This window comes from Sardina pilchardus, chromosome 8, assembly GCF_963854185.1.
Source record: "Sardina pilchardus chromosome 8, fSarPil1.1, whole genome shotgun sequence".
Classification (NCBI taxonomy): Eukaryota; Metazoa; Chordata; class Actinopteri; order Clupeiformes; family Clupeidae; genus Sardina; species Sardina pilchardus.
Genome location: NC_085001.1, coordinates 11,790,791 through 11,809,882, shown reverse-complemented (window position 1 = coordinate 11,809,882; position 19,092 = coordinate 11,790,791). Strand labels below are relative to the sequence as shown.

At 41.5% G+C, this 19,092-nt stretch overlaps 1 protein-coding gene across 1 annotated transcript in view; it reads left to right on the top strand.

Annotated features, from left to right (window-relative positions):
- The window catches only part of LOC134088643 (uncharacterized), a 19,392-nt gene extending 863 nt beyond the window's left edge, over positions 1-18,529 (top strand). Inside the window, exons 2-12 of the mRNA XM_062542706.1 lie at positions 643-699; positions 3,008-3,142; positions 3,467-4,072; positions 6,318-6,374; positions 12,736-12,870; positions 13,145-13,501; positions 15,244-15,540; positions 15,813-15,993; positions 16,268-16,397; positions 16,506-16,613; positions 17,084-18,529. Coding sequence (XP_062398690.1) covers positions 678-699; positions 3,008-3,142; positions 3,467-4,072; positions 6,318-6,374; positions 12,736-12,870; positions 13,145-13,501; positions 15,244-15,540; positions 15,813-15,993; positions 16,268-16,397; positions 16,506-16,613; positions 17,084-17,524 — 2,469 coding nt within the window. The 5' untranslated portion in view covers positions 643-677 and the 3' untranslated portion in view covers positions 17,525-18,529. The remainder of the gene's footprint in view (positions 1-642; positions 700-3,007; positions 3,143-3,466; positions 4,073-6,317; positions 6,375-12,735; positions 12,871-13,144; positions 13,502-15,243; positions 15,541-15,812; positions 15,994-16,267; positions 16,398-16,505; positions 16,614-17,083) is intronic.
- The last annotated feature ends 563 nt before the right edge of the window (positions 18,530-19,092 follow it).

The following is a 19,092-nucleotide window of genomic DNA, read 5'->3' as shown; positions in this document are numbered from 1 at the left end:
CATACATAGGCTACATAGCTACAAACATACATACTGTATGTTATTTAAAGAGCGCATTATCAACAGTCGTATGGGCGGGTGCACAATGCACCCTGTTCCTCTCATCCACAGGAACGCGCACCAACGCATTTTACGTCATGCAGGAGTGTGGTCTAGCGCATCAGAAATTGCTATTTTACACCCTCTAAAAACCGTTACGCCACACTGACCAAGAAAAACTCGAAAACTCGAACTCGAATTAATTAAAGGAAATGCAGACTATAAAAGTATTGTGTAATAGGCTAGTTGTAATTCATCTTAATCAGGACTAAAACATGTAGGCCTAGGCCTATATCACTGGTGAAATTCAGTTTTAATTAGAACACAGCTATTTTCCCATTGCTGAAAATTAGACAGCCATGATCATTTATTTTTGAAAAGTGACTGTTTAATATATGGGAATATTGCCCTTATTTGTTTCATTTAGGTTTAATTAGAATTGTGCCTATCATCAATAACATAACGTGTGGAATAGCCTACAGATGCAAACAGAGTAGCCTACACAGTAAACACAGAGAGACTGCCAGAAGTACATACAGTACATGTTGGGGCTTTTGGTTTGTTTTCTAATTACAGACTGATGTAATGTCTGTGATCCTGCAGGCCACCACCACAGAACTGACCTCCTGACACTCAAGATGAATGCTGATCAGAAATCAGGTAACAATAGCAACAACACACTTTCAACTAACTAATAATACACCAGCATACTGCCAAATAACTGATCAGATACATCAACACACTGAAAATGAAGTAAGACCAGGGTGCAGATTTTGATAATGTAGGATATTTTGGCAGCTGAAACAGCCCTGTCATACTGTATGTTAAAACAATGTTTTAATTTTAACTCGGCCAACAGCTAAAGTATGTTTTTTCATCTAGTGTTCAGGATTTGTTTTCTCATGTTCACCTGCATGGTCTACAGTTTTTAATCATGGGAATAAACCATGAATAGTTGTGGACTTTCTTTCATAGGTCACGGTGGCATAAGCCTGCCAGGTAACATATTCACAGGTGTAGCGCATGGGCAATTATGCTAGGGCGGCGGGGACGCCATTAGCCCTCACGTTTGCCCAGTAGACTGTAACCTTTTAACTTTGCTAAAATGGGACCACCCAAATAGTTCAAAGTTGTGGACTTTGTGGAGGGCTAGATGAGTCAAAAACAGCATCTAGCCCTCACCTTGCCGAGTGTCTGATTTGTTTGGAAGACAGTCACTATCTATGGTATTTTTCAAATCTGCAGTTCATCGGGTAATCAGTGCCTTTCTCCACCCCCTACCTCAATTTGGGAATGTTCACAATTGAACAGCATACTTCAATCACTAGCACAGTTGAATAAAGTGAATAAACTGATGACAACATTAAAAGGAAGGATCAAATGTTTAATGATCATGAATGAATATGATACACATGATAAGATGTCAATAAGCAGGGAGATAATGAGGAGCAATAGTCATTCTCAAACTACTTACAGTACAGTACTATAGATTGGTCAAATCTAGTAAGTAGAAAAGTTTAAATACGTGAAACTAAGACCTTTGGAAGGCCAACAAGTTAAGGTTGCTCTTGATAGTACAAAAACGCAAAACTGGTGCTCTGAATAGCGATTCTGTTGTTTTTGAAAGTTTCTCTTATCGACGCATTTAAAGGGACACTTCACCGATTAGCATTAAGCTTTGTATCTTTAGAAAACCAGTCATGTTTTTGAATGGTCTTGCATCATACCCTCAGTTTGCCTTGAGATGGGAGAAATACAGATTTCAATGAAACCCATGAATAGGACTTCCTGCTTTCAATGATGTAAAATGATGATTTTTACATCATTGAAAGCAGGAAGTCCAACATTGAAATCCGTATTTCTCCCATCTCAATAGCCTGGCAAGCCAAACTACACAGAAATGTATAGTCTGGGGTCGGACCATTCACAGAGTTGAAGCCTGTGGGTGGGATGAACAGTTGTCTTTCAAACTGCCTCTGCACGTAATAGGCCAGCATTTGTGACCAATCGTAGCCGGTCGGCAAAACGGCAACAGGGCTGCCAAGTTTCAGAAAATTGCAAGCGACAGTGAGATGCGTTCGTCGAACATTTTTTTGACTGTCTGTCGCACTCAAAGCGTGACACTTGGCAGCTCCGATTAGAGTCGCTTTTTCAAGTGTGAACTTACCAAGACAGAGGCAAATAGATGTTACACAGCTCTGCAACAAGTATAGGACAATGATAGACGTAGCAGCCTTAACGTTAACTTGGAAACTCAAAGAGAAACAGCGAATCAACAGTGAAGAAAATCTAGCAAGCAGGAGAACGTTTTAAATCTAATTATCGGAGTCGGCGCAGTTGTGTGTGAAAGATAAGTTAGATGCCAAGACCCGCCTTTCGTTGCTTCTGATTTGTTTATTGCGTGATGCCTTCGGGCTCAAGGACTCCGTACACAGATAGAGCGTTCTGATTGGCCAGGTTGAACTCGAGCCTGGCGCAGGCTTGTCCTCAACGGTGCGACCCTAGACCATCCCGCTAGGCAAAAATATTTTTGGCCGCTAGGGTGCGTCTAGATTTCTAGGCTACCATCTCAAGGCAAACTGAGGGAATGATGCACGACCATTCAAAAACATAACTGGTTTTCTAAAGATACAAAGCTTAATGATAATCGGTGAAGTGTCCCTTTAAACGCAATTTGGATTAAAGGGAACAGTTGGAATTTTGGACATATAGGACTTCATTTCCAGGTTAGCCAGTGTGGTATTTCAGTGGAGACCATTTCCAGCAGATTTCATCCAGTCCTTCTAGTTGCAGAGTTCACTGGTGCTAGGCTATCTTAACTAGATTAGACTAGCTAGATTAAGGATAATGTAATTTGTGCAATAAAATATTACTTTGTGTTCACAAATGGAAATATAGTTTAACTCAGTATTTATCAGTGTTTGTCTAAAGTAGTTTTTACATTGTAGAGATTTATTTATGATTATAGAAAACCGTGGCAGTTTTTTCGAAATCGACCCCCAGATTTTGACTGAAACGGAGTGGAAGAGGGGTGCAGGGAAAAGAGCAGAGGAGAGGAAGATGAAGGTGGAAAAGCGAAGAGAGACTCTCAGATCAGCAGCAGGTGATATTATTTTACGCACGCATGCATGAAAGTGCGCACACACACGCACGCACGCACGCACGCACGCACGCACGCACGCACACACGCAGTGACGCACACACACACATACACACACACACACACACACACACACACACACACTGGCAACTGTCATTGAGACACTCAATTGTATTTTAATATTCCTGTGCACAAAGCCATATATAGTTAGTCCAACACATTCATGCAGAGATCAGCAGAGCATAAGCATAAACTGCCAAACCATAGAGAGGATCATAAACATGATATTCAGTGTCATTTCACAGAGTTGCATGATGTGTGTTTCAGGTGGAGTTCCACACATCTCAGACATGAGGATCGTGCTGGTGGGATGCAGACATAGTGGGAAGAGTTCATCAGGAAACACCATCCTGGGCAGAGAGGAGTTTGGTCCGTTTGGAAGTGCAGCTGAGTGTGTGAATGGAAAAGGAGAAACAGCAGGGAGACACATCACTGTAGTGGATGCACTAGGATGGTGGAAGAACTACACTGTAGAACAAACTCCAGAATGTGAGAAACAAGAGATTGTCCTCAGTGTGTGTCTGTGTCCTCCAGGACCCCATGCTCTACTCCTGAACATTAGACTGGGTTACTCATTCGACGAGGCAGACCGAAGATCAGTGCAGCAACACATGGAGCTGCTGGGTGAGAGAGTCTGGAGTTACACTATAGTGCTGTTAACCTTTTGGGACACTCTGGGAGACGCAACCATTGAGCAGCTGATTGAGGGTGAAGGAGAGGCTCTGCAGTGGGTTGTAGAGAAATGTGGGAACAGATATCATGGTATAAACAATAAGAGTAGTGATGGTGTTCAGGTGGCAGATCTGCTGGAGAAGATAGAGGAGATGGTGGCTGGAAACAGTGGAGAATGGAGTATGGAGACTGGTCCTAATTGTAAGTGTGTATCCACATTTCACATTCATCTTAAATTCTCTGTTGTGATTTTCATCAGTGTACAGTATATCTAAGTTATGCATAATATGAAATAGAGAGATTGAATGCATGCATTATATTCAAATTCATTTGGGTATTCTAATATAGAATGTTTACTGCTAACAGGGGAGCTACACCAGATGGTAACAGAAGTGTTCTGTTCGCGACGCGTATGTTGCAGCAGTTAATAATAACTATAACAGAGAGGGTTAAAGCGGAGGATCTTTGACTATAATCAATGGAAGTAGCTACACCAGACGCGACAGTGGCGCGTACATTTAAAAAACAAATAGACCCATCTTCTAAAATGTATTTTACGAGTCGCGAACAGAACGCTTCAGTTACGCGTCGGGTGTAGCTCCCCTGTAAGGGTGTTTTCACACTAGGTCCTCTGGACCGGACCCGGGTTCGTTTGGTCCGATGGTTCGGCTGTTTTTGATAGTGTGAACGCAACCGTACCGGACCCGGGTCCACCTGAAAAGGTGGTCTCGGGTCCGGTTCGCTAGAACCCTGGAGCAGGTTGCTAAGCAAACGTTCTGAAGAATCTAAAGAATCTTTACCTTTGTCTTCTTCATTGCACCGGCTTCTGCTGTGTTGCCAAGTGATATTCGTAAACAGAATTCTCGAAGTTCGTGTCTAGAAGCATGGTACTTATGACGCGAACGGACCTGGGTGCGCAGACAAACATGTAATGTGAACACAGACCAACTACAGTAGAAGTAACCGCACTCGGGTCCGGTCCACTTAAACGGACCTAGTGTGAAAGCAACCTAAGAGGCCAAATTTGGGTGAAATTGTTATTTATTCATTTTTCTAATCCTGGTTATGGCCTGAACTTTCCTCCGGGTTATTTAAATTTTAGAATTAGCATTTGTGACCCTCCATAGCAAAAACAGTAGCTTTGGTAAAATCTACAAAATTAAGTTATTGTGCTCACAGGAACGGGCATAACCTAAGCTTTCCAATGATATGTAGGCTACAGTATATGGAAGGTATTACAGAAATTATCGCTAAGATAACCGCATCCAAAGTTGACATGGTTCTCCCGTCACAATATGCCAGAAGAGGAGAAATCAACTTTTTCAGCGGCGTGGACAACGGGAATGACTGCTATTGTGTTGAATCTTCAACGGGTTGAACAGTCAAAACATATGTTTTTCCATGAAATTAGTTCACGATATGAAACTATAGACTGTACTGTCGAATTAGCCTATGCGAAAATGTTAAATTCAACATTTTAACCCGGAAGTTTGTTTATTGTGGATTTACTCAAAATAGTAGCCTATTGTGCGACAAGCGACTGTTTTCACTGTGGAATTACTTTTTGATTACTTTTCAAATTTTTTAATGATATACTGTAGTCCCCAAATCCATGCGAAGATTTTGGCCTTGGACTCCAGGCTGCCGAGCAGTTCTGTACAAGCGCACAAGGCAGCATGGGCATTCTGAATAGTACTTTTTTGATCCCGTGAGGGAAATTCAGTTCTCTGCATTTAACCCAATTTAATCGAATTAGTGAACACACAGTACACAGTGACCACACAGTGAGGTGAATCACACAACCCAGAGCAGTGAGCTGCCTGCCCAACCAGCGGCGCTCGGGGAGCAGTGAGGGGTTAGGTGCCTTGCTCAAGGACACTTCAGCCGTGGACTAGTCGGGGATCGAACCGGCAACCCTCAGGTTACAAGCCCGAAGCCCTAACCAGTAGGCCACGGCTGCCCCCAAAGCTAGGCTATATTGAGCCACTTTTAATACATGAATTAGCATCACATTTTTTTTTATGAGGATAATATAATGAAAATCACCACAAGGTCATCAAGCCGAGTTTGACTGTAAAATCAATCTGAGTTGACATACAGATAGGTCACAGCGTCTTTTTTTTCTTTATCATAACACGTTTACAGGCAGGCATGTAGGCCTATACGCTGTAGACGTGATAGAGCCTATCAGAGGGTCACGTATCAAGGTTTTGCTGACAATATTGAGATGTAATTCAAATTGTAATATTGAAAAATGTAAAAAAGTACCTGTAATTGAATTGCACATTTTCTCCAGTAACTGTATTATTAGTGTTACTTTTATTTTGTAATTAAATTACGTAGCGCAATTACATGTAATGCGTTACTCCCCAACACTGGTAAGTCAGTGGTATATGAGTTTGATGTATAATCTTTGGTAATGTTGTTAATGTCTGTGATCCTGCAGGCCACCACAACAGAACTGACCCCCTGAGTCTGAAGATGAGTGCTGATCAGAAATCAGGTACAGACAGTACAACAACAACAACATCAACTAACTAATGAGATGCATCAGCACCTTTTCATCTTACTAATCAGATACATCAACACATGTTCAATTTACTAATCAGATATATCAACACACTTCCAACTAACTAATCAGGTACACTGTCACAGTTTCCATCTGACCTTTAACCTCTCTAGCCCTATTTCTCTTTGACCATAGGTGCCTCTCATTCAGTGTTTATATCTCCTCCCTCGCTCCTCGGGCCTCGATCCTCACTGATGTACATAAAGAATGATGGGGCCGCAACAATGGGATAGTCTATCGCTTCTTCTATCTTTCTTTATGTAGATCAGTGAGGATGGAGGCCCGAGAGGACGTATAAACGCTGAAGGAGAGGCACCCCTTGTGTGTGGCTGAAAATGAAGTAAGACCAGGGTGCAGTTTTTGAAGGCATGATCTCTATGCTGTGTTGTCACAATTTCACTGCATGAAAGTCAAAGTTTTGTAGGAAGAAGATGATTGTCTGAACCGTTTCTTTTACTGTATAGCTGTTTGTTATTTTGGCAGCTGAAACAGCCCTGTCATACTGTATATTACAACTTTGTTCTAATTTTAGATCAGCTAACAGCTATAAGTTTTTTCATCTAGTGTTCAGCATTATTTTTTTATTCATGAGAATAAACCACGAACCATAGTGGACTTTCTAGAATCGATTATGAAGCCTGTTGAATAATCTCTTTCAGCTGTTAAAGCTTCGCTAGTCGAGAGAGAGATGAAGAGGGAGAGAGTAGCTGCGTTTCCATTACAAATATGCGCAAAAACTTTGTCGATATTGTCTTAATGTCGAATATCACAATTTTCGCAATTGCGGTGTTTCCATTACATTCGGCTAACTGAATTGACCCTTCCAGAAGTCCCGCCCTCCATAGTTACTGTTGCTACGCCTGTCAAACTTTCGCACCTTGCCCGTCTATTACAATGGAGGAGACACGGGATTTTTTAAACAAATGTAATTTACAAAGACATCGCACCACACTGAAAGCTCATATTTGGTCACTAGCGAGCTACATCTGTCCTCTGTCAACTACAGTTGCATTTTCAGCTCTGAACAAAACCGTTCATGAGTTATTCAAGCAAAAGTCGAAGGTACGCGTTGTTTTCGATGGTTCCTCCAGGCTAGTACGAATGAAACGGGCGGGGGACAAAACTAGCATAACGTTTTAAGCTATACTTCCATAACGTCAATATTTGACAACATAACATGATTGGTACTTCAAATAGGTATTATTTTAGACAGAATTGCTGACGGGCTATACATACGTCTCGTTGAATGTCTGTTAAGAACTTTTTGCCGCCATCGTGAAACGTATCTCGCGGTTATGGAAATATCACGCAATATGCAAAATTTAAAGTTAGAAAAATACGTATTTCAAACTATATCATGTCTTTATAGTTCAACATGTTATTTCACCGTGATTTCACGTGTTTGGGGGCACCACACATCCAAATAAATGCCCTTAATGGCCCACAGGCTATGCAGTCTCCATAGGTTAACATGGCAAAAACTCGAAAGCTTGCCAGGCCTTGCTTGCCTAGTTACGGGTTGCTAAGCCACGATTGGCCTGTGGCGGTTTTAGGGCGTGGCTCTGGAAGGGTCAATTAAAATCTCGTGTATTCTCGCGTGCTGTAAGTCATTAGGAGACATGGTGGTTATCAACATTACCCAGATTTAGCCATAGGGATTTAGCCTACACTAAATGCATTCAAATTGCCACCACGGCACGCTGATATCAGTCATTACGGGGCAGTCACACGCTTGCGTCCGCCAACGTTCGTCCGTTGTTTTCCCATTCACTTTACATTGGCTGGACTTCATTTCATGCCGCACTGAATTGTGGGTCCGATGCGTTGCCTGAGATACGTTGCCTCCGCTAAAAAGTTGAGAAATGTTCAACTTTTGACGGATCGCGCAAGCGCCAGCCAATGAAATTCCGTGTATGCAAATTTTCGAACACTGACAAACCAATCAGTTCGCGTTTATGGAAATGTGACAAAATGAGGCATACGTTGGCGGACGCAAGCGTGTGACTGCCCCGTTAGGCTATAAGCCATCAGCGGAGGAGGCCTACGTTTTGGTGGGGCAGAAACATAAAATTAAAAATGACATATTTCACAGGAGTTTGTTGTAGTAGGCCTATGCTTAAATCATGTCACAGCCATGTCAGTGGAATATTTCGTAGATCAGCCCAGTTGATTAGTTTCTAAAACTAGAATCTAGATTTCTTTCAGCACCGTTCTCATCACGTTAAACCAGCAAAGCATAGCAACGTTGTTGCTATGGGTAAACAAAACTAGTTGAGCGGTTGCGTAGCCTATGCAGCGTTTTTGAGAAAGTGTTGTCGGCAAGTTCACAGCTGTGGATTCAACATTTTAGAATGACACGAGCCACTTTTAATGAAAAAAAAAATATTGTTTTACATTATTCTCCCGGTGCCACTTCCTGTCGGCAGTCTTCTTCGTCGGTTTCGTTCCTCCTAACATCCGGTTGTTGGATCACGTGACTCGTCAGATGCGAAAAAAGTGTTTCCATTGCAGTTTTGCGAAATATACAAATTTCGATACGCTCGAAATACCACCTCACCCGAGCGCAAAAACTTTTTATCGAAACATGTGAGTTTTTTCGAAATGTGTGTGTTTCCATTAAGCACATTTCTTTTCGCAACTCTAAATTTGCGCAATTTAATGGGTAATGGAAACGCAGCTAGTGACATAGGACATTTAGATTCACAGGGTGAGAGTCTCAATACCGAATGGGGAATTACAAGACTTTAGAATTCATTTTATGAAAAGAATATTAAAAAAAACCCACAACATTTAAAGGAAACAGTTTAAGAAGAATTTATGGTAGTGTAGGCTGAAAATAGACATGCAGTAGCATGTATGGTTAGAGACCAATGTGTTACTAACCTATTCTGCAAAAATAATCTAGGTGGTTGTTCAACTGTGGGTTTGTGTAAAAATGCAGATAACCAATGTTGCTTGACTACTCCCTTTCATGTACTACTACAGCAGGAAGTTCTTTGGCCTTTCAAATTCATGGATTTCCAATGTACTGTAGGAAATGTGCTCATTCATGGCCTAAATTCACTCAGGGCCAGATGAACGTACATTTGCGAACATAGCGTGATCAGCAACATGGTCAACACGCAGAAAGTGCACTGTTATGACCTAGGGGTAAGGCCACAACAAAAGAGGGAGTCGAGAGGTTGGATTGTTAACTAAAATATAGATTTATTAACCAAAGCAAATCAACTAATAGCAAACGAACAACAAAGAGTGTGAGGTGGGTCCAAGTCAGTTGTCAGTAATGCATGGATGTTGAATGTTTGCAATGTGTCTGAGTGCTGTGTTGCATGTCCAAAACCCAAAGTCAAAATGGCCCTCTCAAGGAGAGATGGAGCAGCCTTCTTAACTGCACCCCTCAGCTGCAGCCCATCAGCTCGTTAGGTCCTTAGCACACCTGAAAACAAGACCAAGACAAAGACAACGAGCAGAAGGCCTCACAGGCCGTCACACCCTCCCCCATAAAACAGAAACCATAGGTTTCTGAATTTCTTTTATACTTTTAGGCCCCAAAAACATCCAATATGGACAAAACATTAATTACAATATGCAATTGTTAAAACATAATGTCTACACCACTTTCAATTAATTTACCACTTTAAAGACATGAGGCAAAACTAACCAAAAGTTTTCCCACTAACTGAATCCCCAAAGCTAGCTAAACTCACCTATGGTCTTCATGTGGATTGGCGGCGGGTTGTTGTGCACCTTAAACCAGTGGGTTTGCAAAGCGACCTGCAATAGGCAACCCCACAGATTCCCACGGACGTGCTCCCGAGACAAATCAGCCGAAGATGATTGACACTAACCGCATTGCCACATCACTACAACCCCCCTTGACGCAACCCAAAAGGGAAACGCCACTGAAGCCTAACAGGGAAAACATTTTTTTTTTTATTAAAGTGGCAAACAAACTTTTTTTCTCTAGACAAATGGCACAAGACAAAACTTACAAAGGCTATACTATTGTAGGCCATTTACAAATACAAAATCCAGCCAATAACAGAGGAAAACAAAAGTATCTAAACTATCCAACCAACCTCTCTCGCCCCCCTTCAAAAAGTGCAATGCACTCACCAAGCAGAGATGAACTCTATTGCAGAGACAAATGTCGGCAAAACCAATGTTAATATGGCTCCAACGACCAAAACTAACCTGTAGAAAGGCACAGAAAAACATAAGTCGCACATTTTCTAAGGACACTCGAGACTCAACAAAGCCGACCAAATAAATGTTGCAAATTGACAAATCAAGCAAAATATGCAACCAAACGAACAAATCTCACATTCCAAAATGGTATTCAAACCTATGCGAGAAACCAAAGAACCAAACCTTGCACTAGCCTACGGCATTCCCCCGAACGACTATGCGAGCAGCAGCCCAACCAAATCACACCTGCTTGCCTGCACCTGAGCAGACACCAATCAAGTGCTACGACTGCAAACCAAATTGTACCTACCGGCACCCAAAGAACCAAAACTTGCACTAGCCTAGGGCATTCCCCCGACCGACTATGCAAGCAGCAGCCTAACCAAATCACACTGCTTGCCTGCACCTGAGCAGACACCAGTGCTACGACTGCGAACCAAATTATACCTACCGGCACCAAAGGACAATTCTGGGATTTTCGGCGCTAGCCTACCTGACGCTCTGCACCTGAGCAGACCATCCAGGTGATCCCACTATACTTCCACACCAAAAGGAACACATGCAAATTGCCAAACGAATGTGCTACATGCACCAAATGCCAGACTCCCTGGACTTCAAATTCACTCTACCCTCCTGCACCTGAGCAAGGCAAGTGAGAACCAAAGACAATTGCATATGAACCTAAAGGGAGCAAACACAGAACAATTAACAACGAAAATGAATATGCGACTAAAAATGTAAACTAACAGAAAAAAACTTTGTTTAGACGAGCCCCCATGTTATGACCTAGGGGTAAGGCCACAACAAAAGAGGGAGTCGAGAGGTTGGATTGTTAACTAAAATATAGATTTATTAACCAAAGCAAATCAACTAATAGCAAACGAACAACAAAGAGTGTGAGATGGGTCCAAGTCAGTTGTCAGTAATGCATGGATGTTGAATGTTTGCAATGTGTCTGAGTGCTGTGTTGCATGTCCAAAACCCAAAGTCAAAATGGCCCTCTCAAGGAGAGATGGAGCAGCCTTCTTAACTGCACCCCTCAGCTGCAGCCCATCAGCTCGTTAGGTCCTCACCCCGCGTACACACTGTCTCCGTCCGTCAACGGATCACGGAGGTTGAACCTGCCGTATGTGTATTTGCATACACGTGATCTGATTGGATGACGGATCCGTCGCTGCCTGAAAAGTTGAACATTTCTCAACTTTCTTGACGGAGGCAACGGAGCTGAAGCGACGGACGGACCCACAATGCATTTCGAGTCTGCCCCATGCAAAGTGAATGAGATCCGTTGACGGACGGAGACAGTGTGAATGCGGGGTTAGCACACCTGAAAACAAGACCAAGACAAAGACAACGAGCAGAAGGCCTCACAGGCCGTCACATGCACACTGTGATTCTTTCATTGACGTGGTATTTATCAAATCTGCAGTTCATCGGGTAATCAGTGCCTTTCTCCACCCCCTACCTCAATTTGGGAATGTTCACAATTGAACAGCATGCATACTTCAATCACTAGAGCACTTGAATAAAGTTAACTGATGACAATATTAAAAGGAATCAAAAGTTTAGCGATTATGAATTAATATAATACATGATAATATGTCAACAAGCAGGGAGATAATGAAGAGCAATAGTCACTTGTGCACGTAGACTGGCCAAATCTAGCAAGTAGGAAAGTTTAAGTCGATACGTGAAGCTAAGACCTTTGAAAGGCCAACGAAAGTTAAGGTTGCTTTTGATAGTACAAAGACGCAAAGCTGGTGCTATGAATAGCGATTCTGTTGTCTTTGAAAGCTCTTATCGACACATTTAACCACAATTTGGATTAAAGGGATTGTTCGGAATTTTGGACATAGGACATCATTTCCAGGTTAGACAGTGTGGTATTTATCAGTGGAGACCATTTCCAGCAGATTTCATCCAGTCCTTCTAGTTGCAGAGTTCACTGGTGCTAGGCTAGCGCAAGTCAACGGGGATAATGTATCTTGTACAATAAAATATTACCTTGTGTTCACTAATGAAAATATCAGTTTTACTCTCAATATTTATTAGTGTTTGTCTAAGTGCAAAATCATTTTTACATATAGAGATTTATTAATGATTACAGAAAACCGTGGCAGTTTTTTTGAAATCGATCATCAGATTTTGACTGAAATGCTGTGGAAGAGGGGTGCCGGGAAAAGAGCAGAGGAGAGGAAGATGAAGGTGCAAAAGCGAAAAGAGACTCTCAGATCAGCAGCAGGTAATATCATTTTTCGCATGAATGCATGCACACACACACACACACACACACACACACACACATACACACACACACACACACACATACACACACACATACACACACACACACACACACACACACATACACACACACACACACACACACACACATTGACACACACACTGACACACACACACACACTGACACACTGACAGTAGACTGCCAAACCAGAGAGAGGATCATCAACATGATGTTCAATGTGTTTCACAGAGTTGCATGATGTGTGTTTCAGGTGGAGTTCCACACATCTCAGACATGAGGATCGTGCTGGTGGGATGCAGACATAGTGGGAAGAGTTCATCAGGAAACACCATCCTGGGCAGAAAGGAGTTTGATACGGAAGGGAGAGCAGCTGAGTGTGTGAAGAGAGAAGGAGAAACAGCAGGGAGACACATCACTGTAGTGGATGCACTAGGATGGTGGAAGAACTACACTGTAGAGCAAACTCCTGAATATGAGAAACAAGAGATTGTCCTCAGTGTGTGTCTGTGTCCTCCAGGACCACATGCTCTACTCCTGAACATTAGACTGGGTTACTCATTCGACGAGGCAGACCGAAGATCAGTGCAGCAACACATGGAGCTGCTGGGTGAGAGAGTCTGGAGTTACACTATAGTGCTGTTAACTTTTTGGGACACTCTGGGAGACGCAACCATTGAGCAGCTGATTGAGGGTGAAGGAGAGGCTCTGCAGTGGGTTGTAGAGAAATGTGGGAACAGATATCATGGTATAAACAATAAGAGTAGTGATGCTGTTCAGGTGGCAGATCTGCTGGAGAAGATAGAGGAGATGGTGGCTGGAAACAGTGGAGAATGGAGTATGTTGACTGGACCTAATTGTAAGTGTGTATCCACATTTCACATTATCTTAAATTCTCCCTTGTTACCCGCCAAGGAGGTTATGTTTTGTCTGTGTGTCTGTCTGTCTGTTAGCAAGATAACTCAAAAAGTAATGGATGGATTTCGATGAAATTTTCAGGGAAGGTCAGACATGACCCAAGGAAGAAACAATTACATTTTGGGAGTGATCACCGTCGGGATTCCGGAGCCGTTTATGTGTTTCGCTTAGTGTTGTAATGGCATGGTATGGCCACGTGGTGGCGATCGGAATAGTTTAGGTTTAAATGTGTGACAAGCTAGAAAGAACAATGCAGGCGGAGGTAGCTGAGCTCTCTGAGTGCTTTTTATGTAAATGCCCAAGTTCTGCTCACTTTCAGTCAGAGATAAGGGCCTGCACTAGCTTAAAACACACATGCATAGTCTGTTTCTTAAACATTCCTCATCCGTTATCCAGACATTCATGAAAACATTTGAAAACAAAACTCACAGCCATAGGTTATTTTGAGAATGATGACTTTCTCTTCAGCATGGTCCTAACCATTAAAACGAGGCAGAAAGCCTATGGCAAGGCATTGTAACAATGTATACAGAGATACACTGTAACACCATGTCCTTATAAGTTCTGGGTGTGCGACTGTCTTGTATGTCTGTCTATGCTGAATCCATTCAATATGCCATTCAAAATAGCAGAGTAACGCGAGCAACAGAAAGAAGATAAAGCGGGACGTCAGACAGTTCTCTCAAAACGTTGCAAATGTTCACTCGCATCACATCCTGTTAGGACATGGTTGACAACAGAGATTATGCTGACTGTTACGAGACACACATGCACACACACACACATTATCAAAATAATAATATGCCTGACACTTTAGGCTATAGTCTTTCTACATGGGTTTAGTTAATGATCGGGCTATACAGTAATAAGACCACACTTTAATAGCGTCTGGTCACCCTATTCTGTGTAGTCTGTCCTTAGTGTAGCCTCATTGAAAGTTTGTGCATTCTTTTAGAACGCGCTTTTTCTCTCTCGTTTTCTGTGGGGTAGCCTCTTGAGCATTTGCTCTTGTGCCTTCATATCACCCAAAATGCTTGATTGCATTGCATTCTCCGCATTTGTAGCATTTTCAGCAGTTTCGTTCAGTGAATCTTTTGTAAATTGCTTTACAATTACCGTCAGGCCCTCCTCGCCTTCGTTATCACCTGGCTCGCCTCAGCCTTTATGGCCTCTATGTGTCCAGTTACTCTTGGCCTTGGATTTTGAAATAATTTTGTGACTTACGGTCTGGTGCGATTTTTTCTCTTCATGACGCATTTTTTACTGATGCGACTTATACTCTGGAGTGACTTATATTCGGTTTATCTAAGTTATGCACATGAAATAGAGAGCTTGTACTGTATATGCATTATATTCTAATTCATTTGAATGTTCTAATCTATATTTGCTCTGTACATGACTAATATTAATGTTGTGTTTCCCATGTCCTGACAGTTAGTGAAGTCCTACCTGATGACTGCTCAGCAGAAGATGCAAATGGCTCCACTGCTAAACCAACAGCTGAACCTGAGGTCCTGAAGACCTTTAAGCAGCTCAGCACTGCTGCCTCTACTCAGAGCTCTGGGTTTGGCTCAGCTGAGACAGGGGAGAGGAGTGGACCTGCTGAGGAGCCTTCACCCATCATCCCACCACTCAGAGTAGATGGGCGAGGTAACACAGAAGAGCCCACAGCAGGACAGCAGAAGACACCGTTGAGACCAACGCATGGAAAAATGCTTACCTCTAGCAAAGGTTTGATTTTTTTTAAATTATTATTATTCATTTTTCTAATCCAGGTAATGCATTGAACTTCCCTCTGGCTTATTTCAATTTTAGAAGAATTTACTGGTAGTTGCTCAGATGGACTTTGATTTCAGACCAAATCCCATATTATTATCATTAATAAAGTGTAAATAATGAACATGAAAAATGAAAAAGAAAAATGAAAAATAGGATTGAGTGACACATACAGTAAGTGTGTTTGATGTGTAATCTATATTTGGATGCATACCCCCTTCTTCTAGATAACCCAGTGTCAGCTCCTTTTGTGGATGAAACTACAATTGCTGTAGATTATACTGAATGCATTGGACATGGCTCTTATGGAAAGGTTCACAGGGGGTCTTATCAGGGAACACCTGCTGCTGTTAAGATTATACCAATAGGAGACAATCCAGTAACTACAAATGAATTCACCATACCTGGGTAATGCTCTCTCTCTCTCTCTCTCTCTCTCTCTCTCTCTCTCTCTAAATGAGATTTGTATTGAACATGCATATAATTGTGGTAGTAATCCTTTCCCATTAGTCAGCTCACTCTATTTCTATAAACTCAACTTGATGGTAGGTATACATATTAGTTAACTGTCATTAGAGACACATTCAAATGTCCTGGGTATCCTCACACATATAGTAACAGTATTCTGCACGTTATTTTTCCAAACATCTTACAAGATCCTCGTTTAAATCTCCTTTTGCAGGCGTTTGTCTCACCCCAACATTGTGCGGATGCTGGCTGTAGTCAAAAGTGAGACACAGATCCTCATTGCTAACGAGTACATCCATGGGGCCAACCTGCAGCAGGTTCTTTATGCAGACACTTCTATCAAGGTAGTGTACCGTCATCTTGGGTGTTTGGTTCAATATCTAACAATGTCTGGTGTTCATCTCATACAACATAATCTGAAATTCCTAAATATTGCTCTGTATTGTTTTCAGCTGCAACCTGAAGATAGGCTCTTTGTGGCTTTAGATATTGCCATGGCTGTCGAGTACATACATGGAAGAAAGATCATTCACCAAGATCTCAAGCCAGCAAATATAATGGTCAGTTCTTCAACATGTTGTTTCAGGGGATGGAGATGCTCCTTTATATTTTTCTTTGTTATAGCTTTATTTTAACTTCGAGTAAGGCATGCTACTTCTTAGCATCCACTTCTTCTTACTGATTACAACTGAGGACTATAGCTAGAAGACATAACCATGTTTGTGTCATTAAATTTAAATGTCATTTAAGTTGATATATTTCATGTAATGATTTTTGATTACATTTTGATAAGATTGCATCAGATAATAGTGATAGCAACTATAATGGTTCAACATGTTGTTTCAAGGGATGGAGATGTTATTTTACATTTTTTCACCTTCTGTTCATAAAAATAACATGTTGAAAATTGAGTACAGCTGAAAGTAGAACTAGAAGACTGTCTAACTGTTTTTTTCTGAGTTATTTCTGGTGTTGTTACAGTTATATTTAGTTAATTTGCTAAATATTTTTTCAATTATATTTGAATAAGATTGCTGCAGATAACAAGAAGGCTTACCTGACTGACTGGGGGTTGGCGAACCTGATGGACACCATATCGATGGCGAGAGGAAGCAGTCAGACAGGGGCTCACTGCGGCCCACTAGGAGGGACCCCTCCCTACATGGCCCCAGAGTGCCTAGTGGACTGTGAGGACTGCAGCACCATGTCTGACATGTGGTCTCTTGGCATCACTCTTCTGGAGATGTTCACCAACTCTAAGCCATGGTCAAATAGTAGCTTGCGTGAGCTCCGTAAGTTTCTTCACAAACAGACATCTCCTCATGCTCTGCCTCAATTACAGCCTGCTCTTCATGATATTGTGAAACCACTGATAGAATATGACTGCATGACCCGCATGAATGGCAAAGACCTGGTGGTACTGTTGAAGTCAAAGGTTGATGTCACCAAAAGATATGGGTTCAAATGGTAAAGAGAGTGAAAGATTAAGATGTACTGTAATTTCAGCTGTTGTGTATTTGCATTATTAGAATTACTGATACTGAATGCAGATTGATGAATACTGTAAAAAAAAGTACTGTTTAAAGCCAGCCCAGTACAACACCATATTTTATAGTCTATGTAAACACCCCAAGAACTGTGTTCAAGCAACAGGCTTGGCCCAAAGTGTAAACGACCAAAGAGACACATACTGTACACAGCAGAGAGCTATGCCAGTGGCATTTAAGAAGAAAATTGGACCTCTTGTGTGACTAGTTTGTCAAAATGACATTCCTCCAGATGTAAAATAAGCATAGGCCTAGACTGGACTGTGTGGACTTTAAGTCTACCGGTGAGTACCGATGAGTGTCTTTGTGGATGTGTAGAGTCTTTAGAAGCCAACATTTACAAGATATCTATTTGTTTATATTTTTCTATGAAAATAGATGGAGTAGTTTTGTGTTTTTTTTTGAAGGGTTCTGAAGTAGCCGTATGCTTGTAAATTGAACTGCACAATGGAATTCCGTTTTTTGCAATTAACTTAAAAACAAATGCCTAAAGCAACACAATGTAGGATTTTCCCTTTCCTCATATTTTATCAGCGTGGGTACCCAATTAATGCTACGGGGATACCCAATTCATCTATCCCAATGAAATGGATCATGTCCTACGTGCAACAACAACATGCAATACAAGGCATTCCATCCTCAATTCTCTACAGGTTGTAACTCTGTTGCATCAAAATGTCTTTACATCCTTTATCCAACGTAACATTTCGGTAACACTTTAAGGTAAAATAACTATATTGTGTTGCTTTTATAGTTCAATCAAGTGTGCTGTTACTTAATTTTGTTATCATTCCTTAGTACCACAGTACAAATGTGTCATTGCATCTAAAGTGTAAATATACAAATACGTTGTCTTTAAAGTGTTTCCTGGTTCTTTGGTTCTATGCACATCACTGATAACAAAACATGACCACCAATCATTGTCCACTGCACTGTCCACTGCAGTAAGAAATCAAATTGGCAGCTAAGACTTCCACATATCATACAGTAATATCTGAAATGCCCTCTTATTATGTAATATAACTCAAGGTTCTCATGGTTTTCTGGAGGTACTTTTTCATGACATTTTCACTTCTCACACTCAGGTGAATGAGGAAACCAGTTGAACTCAGGTCTCCCAAGTAGGCTACTGAAGCCGGCAGTCAAAGCCAGGCTTTTTCAGTAGTTCAGTCTTTTTACTTGAAACTTTTTACACGGTTTGTTTGTGCACATTTTTTTTTTGTATATTTCTATGGATATGTTTATTGTGTGTTCAAGTGGCACCCTGTATCAAACAGATTTTAATATTCGCTCAGATATTTTAGAAGTTTTAGCCTTTTCTAAGATGTGGCCTGTTGAGCATGAAGAAAGCGGCAATAAAAGAATGGACAAGTTGATGCAGATGGTAAGACTGTGAAATTTCCAGGTAAAAGAGTTAAACTCTGTCACTCTGACACTATTAAACAATGGAGTGATCATCTTTCAGATTTGAGAAGTACTTGCACTGGCTGCC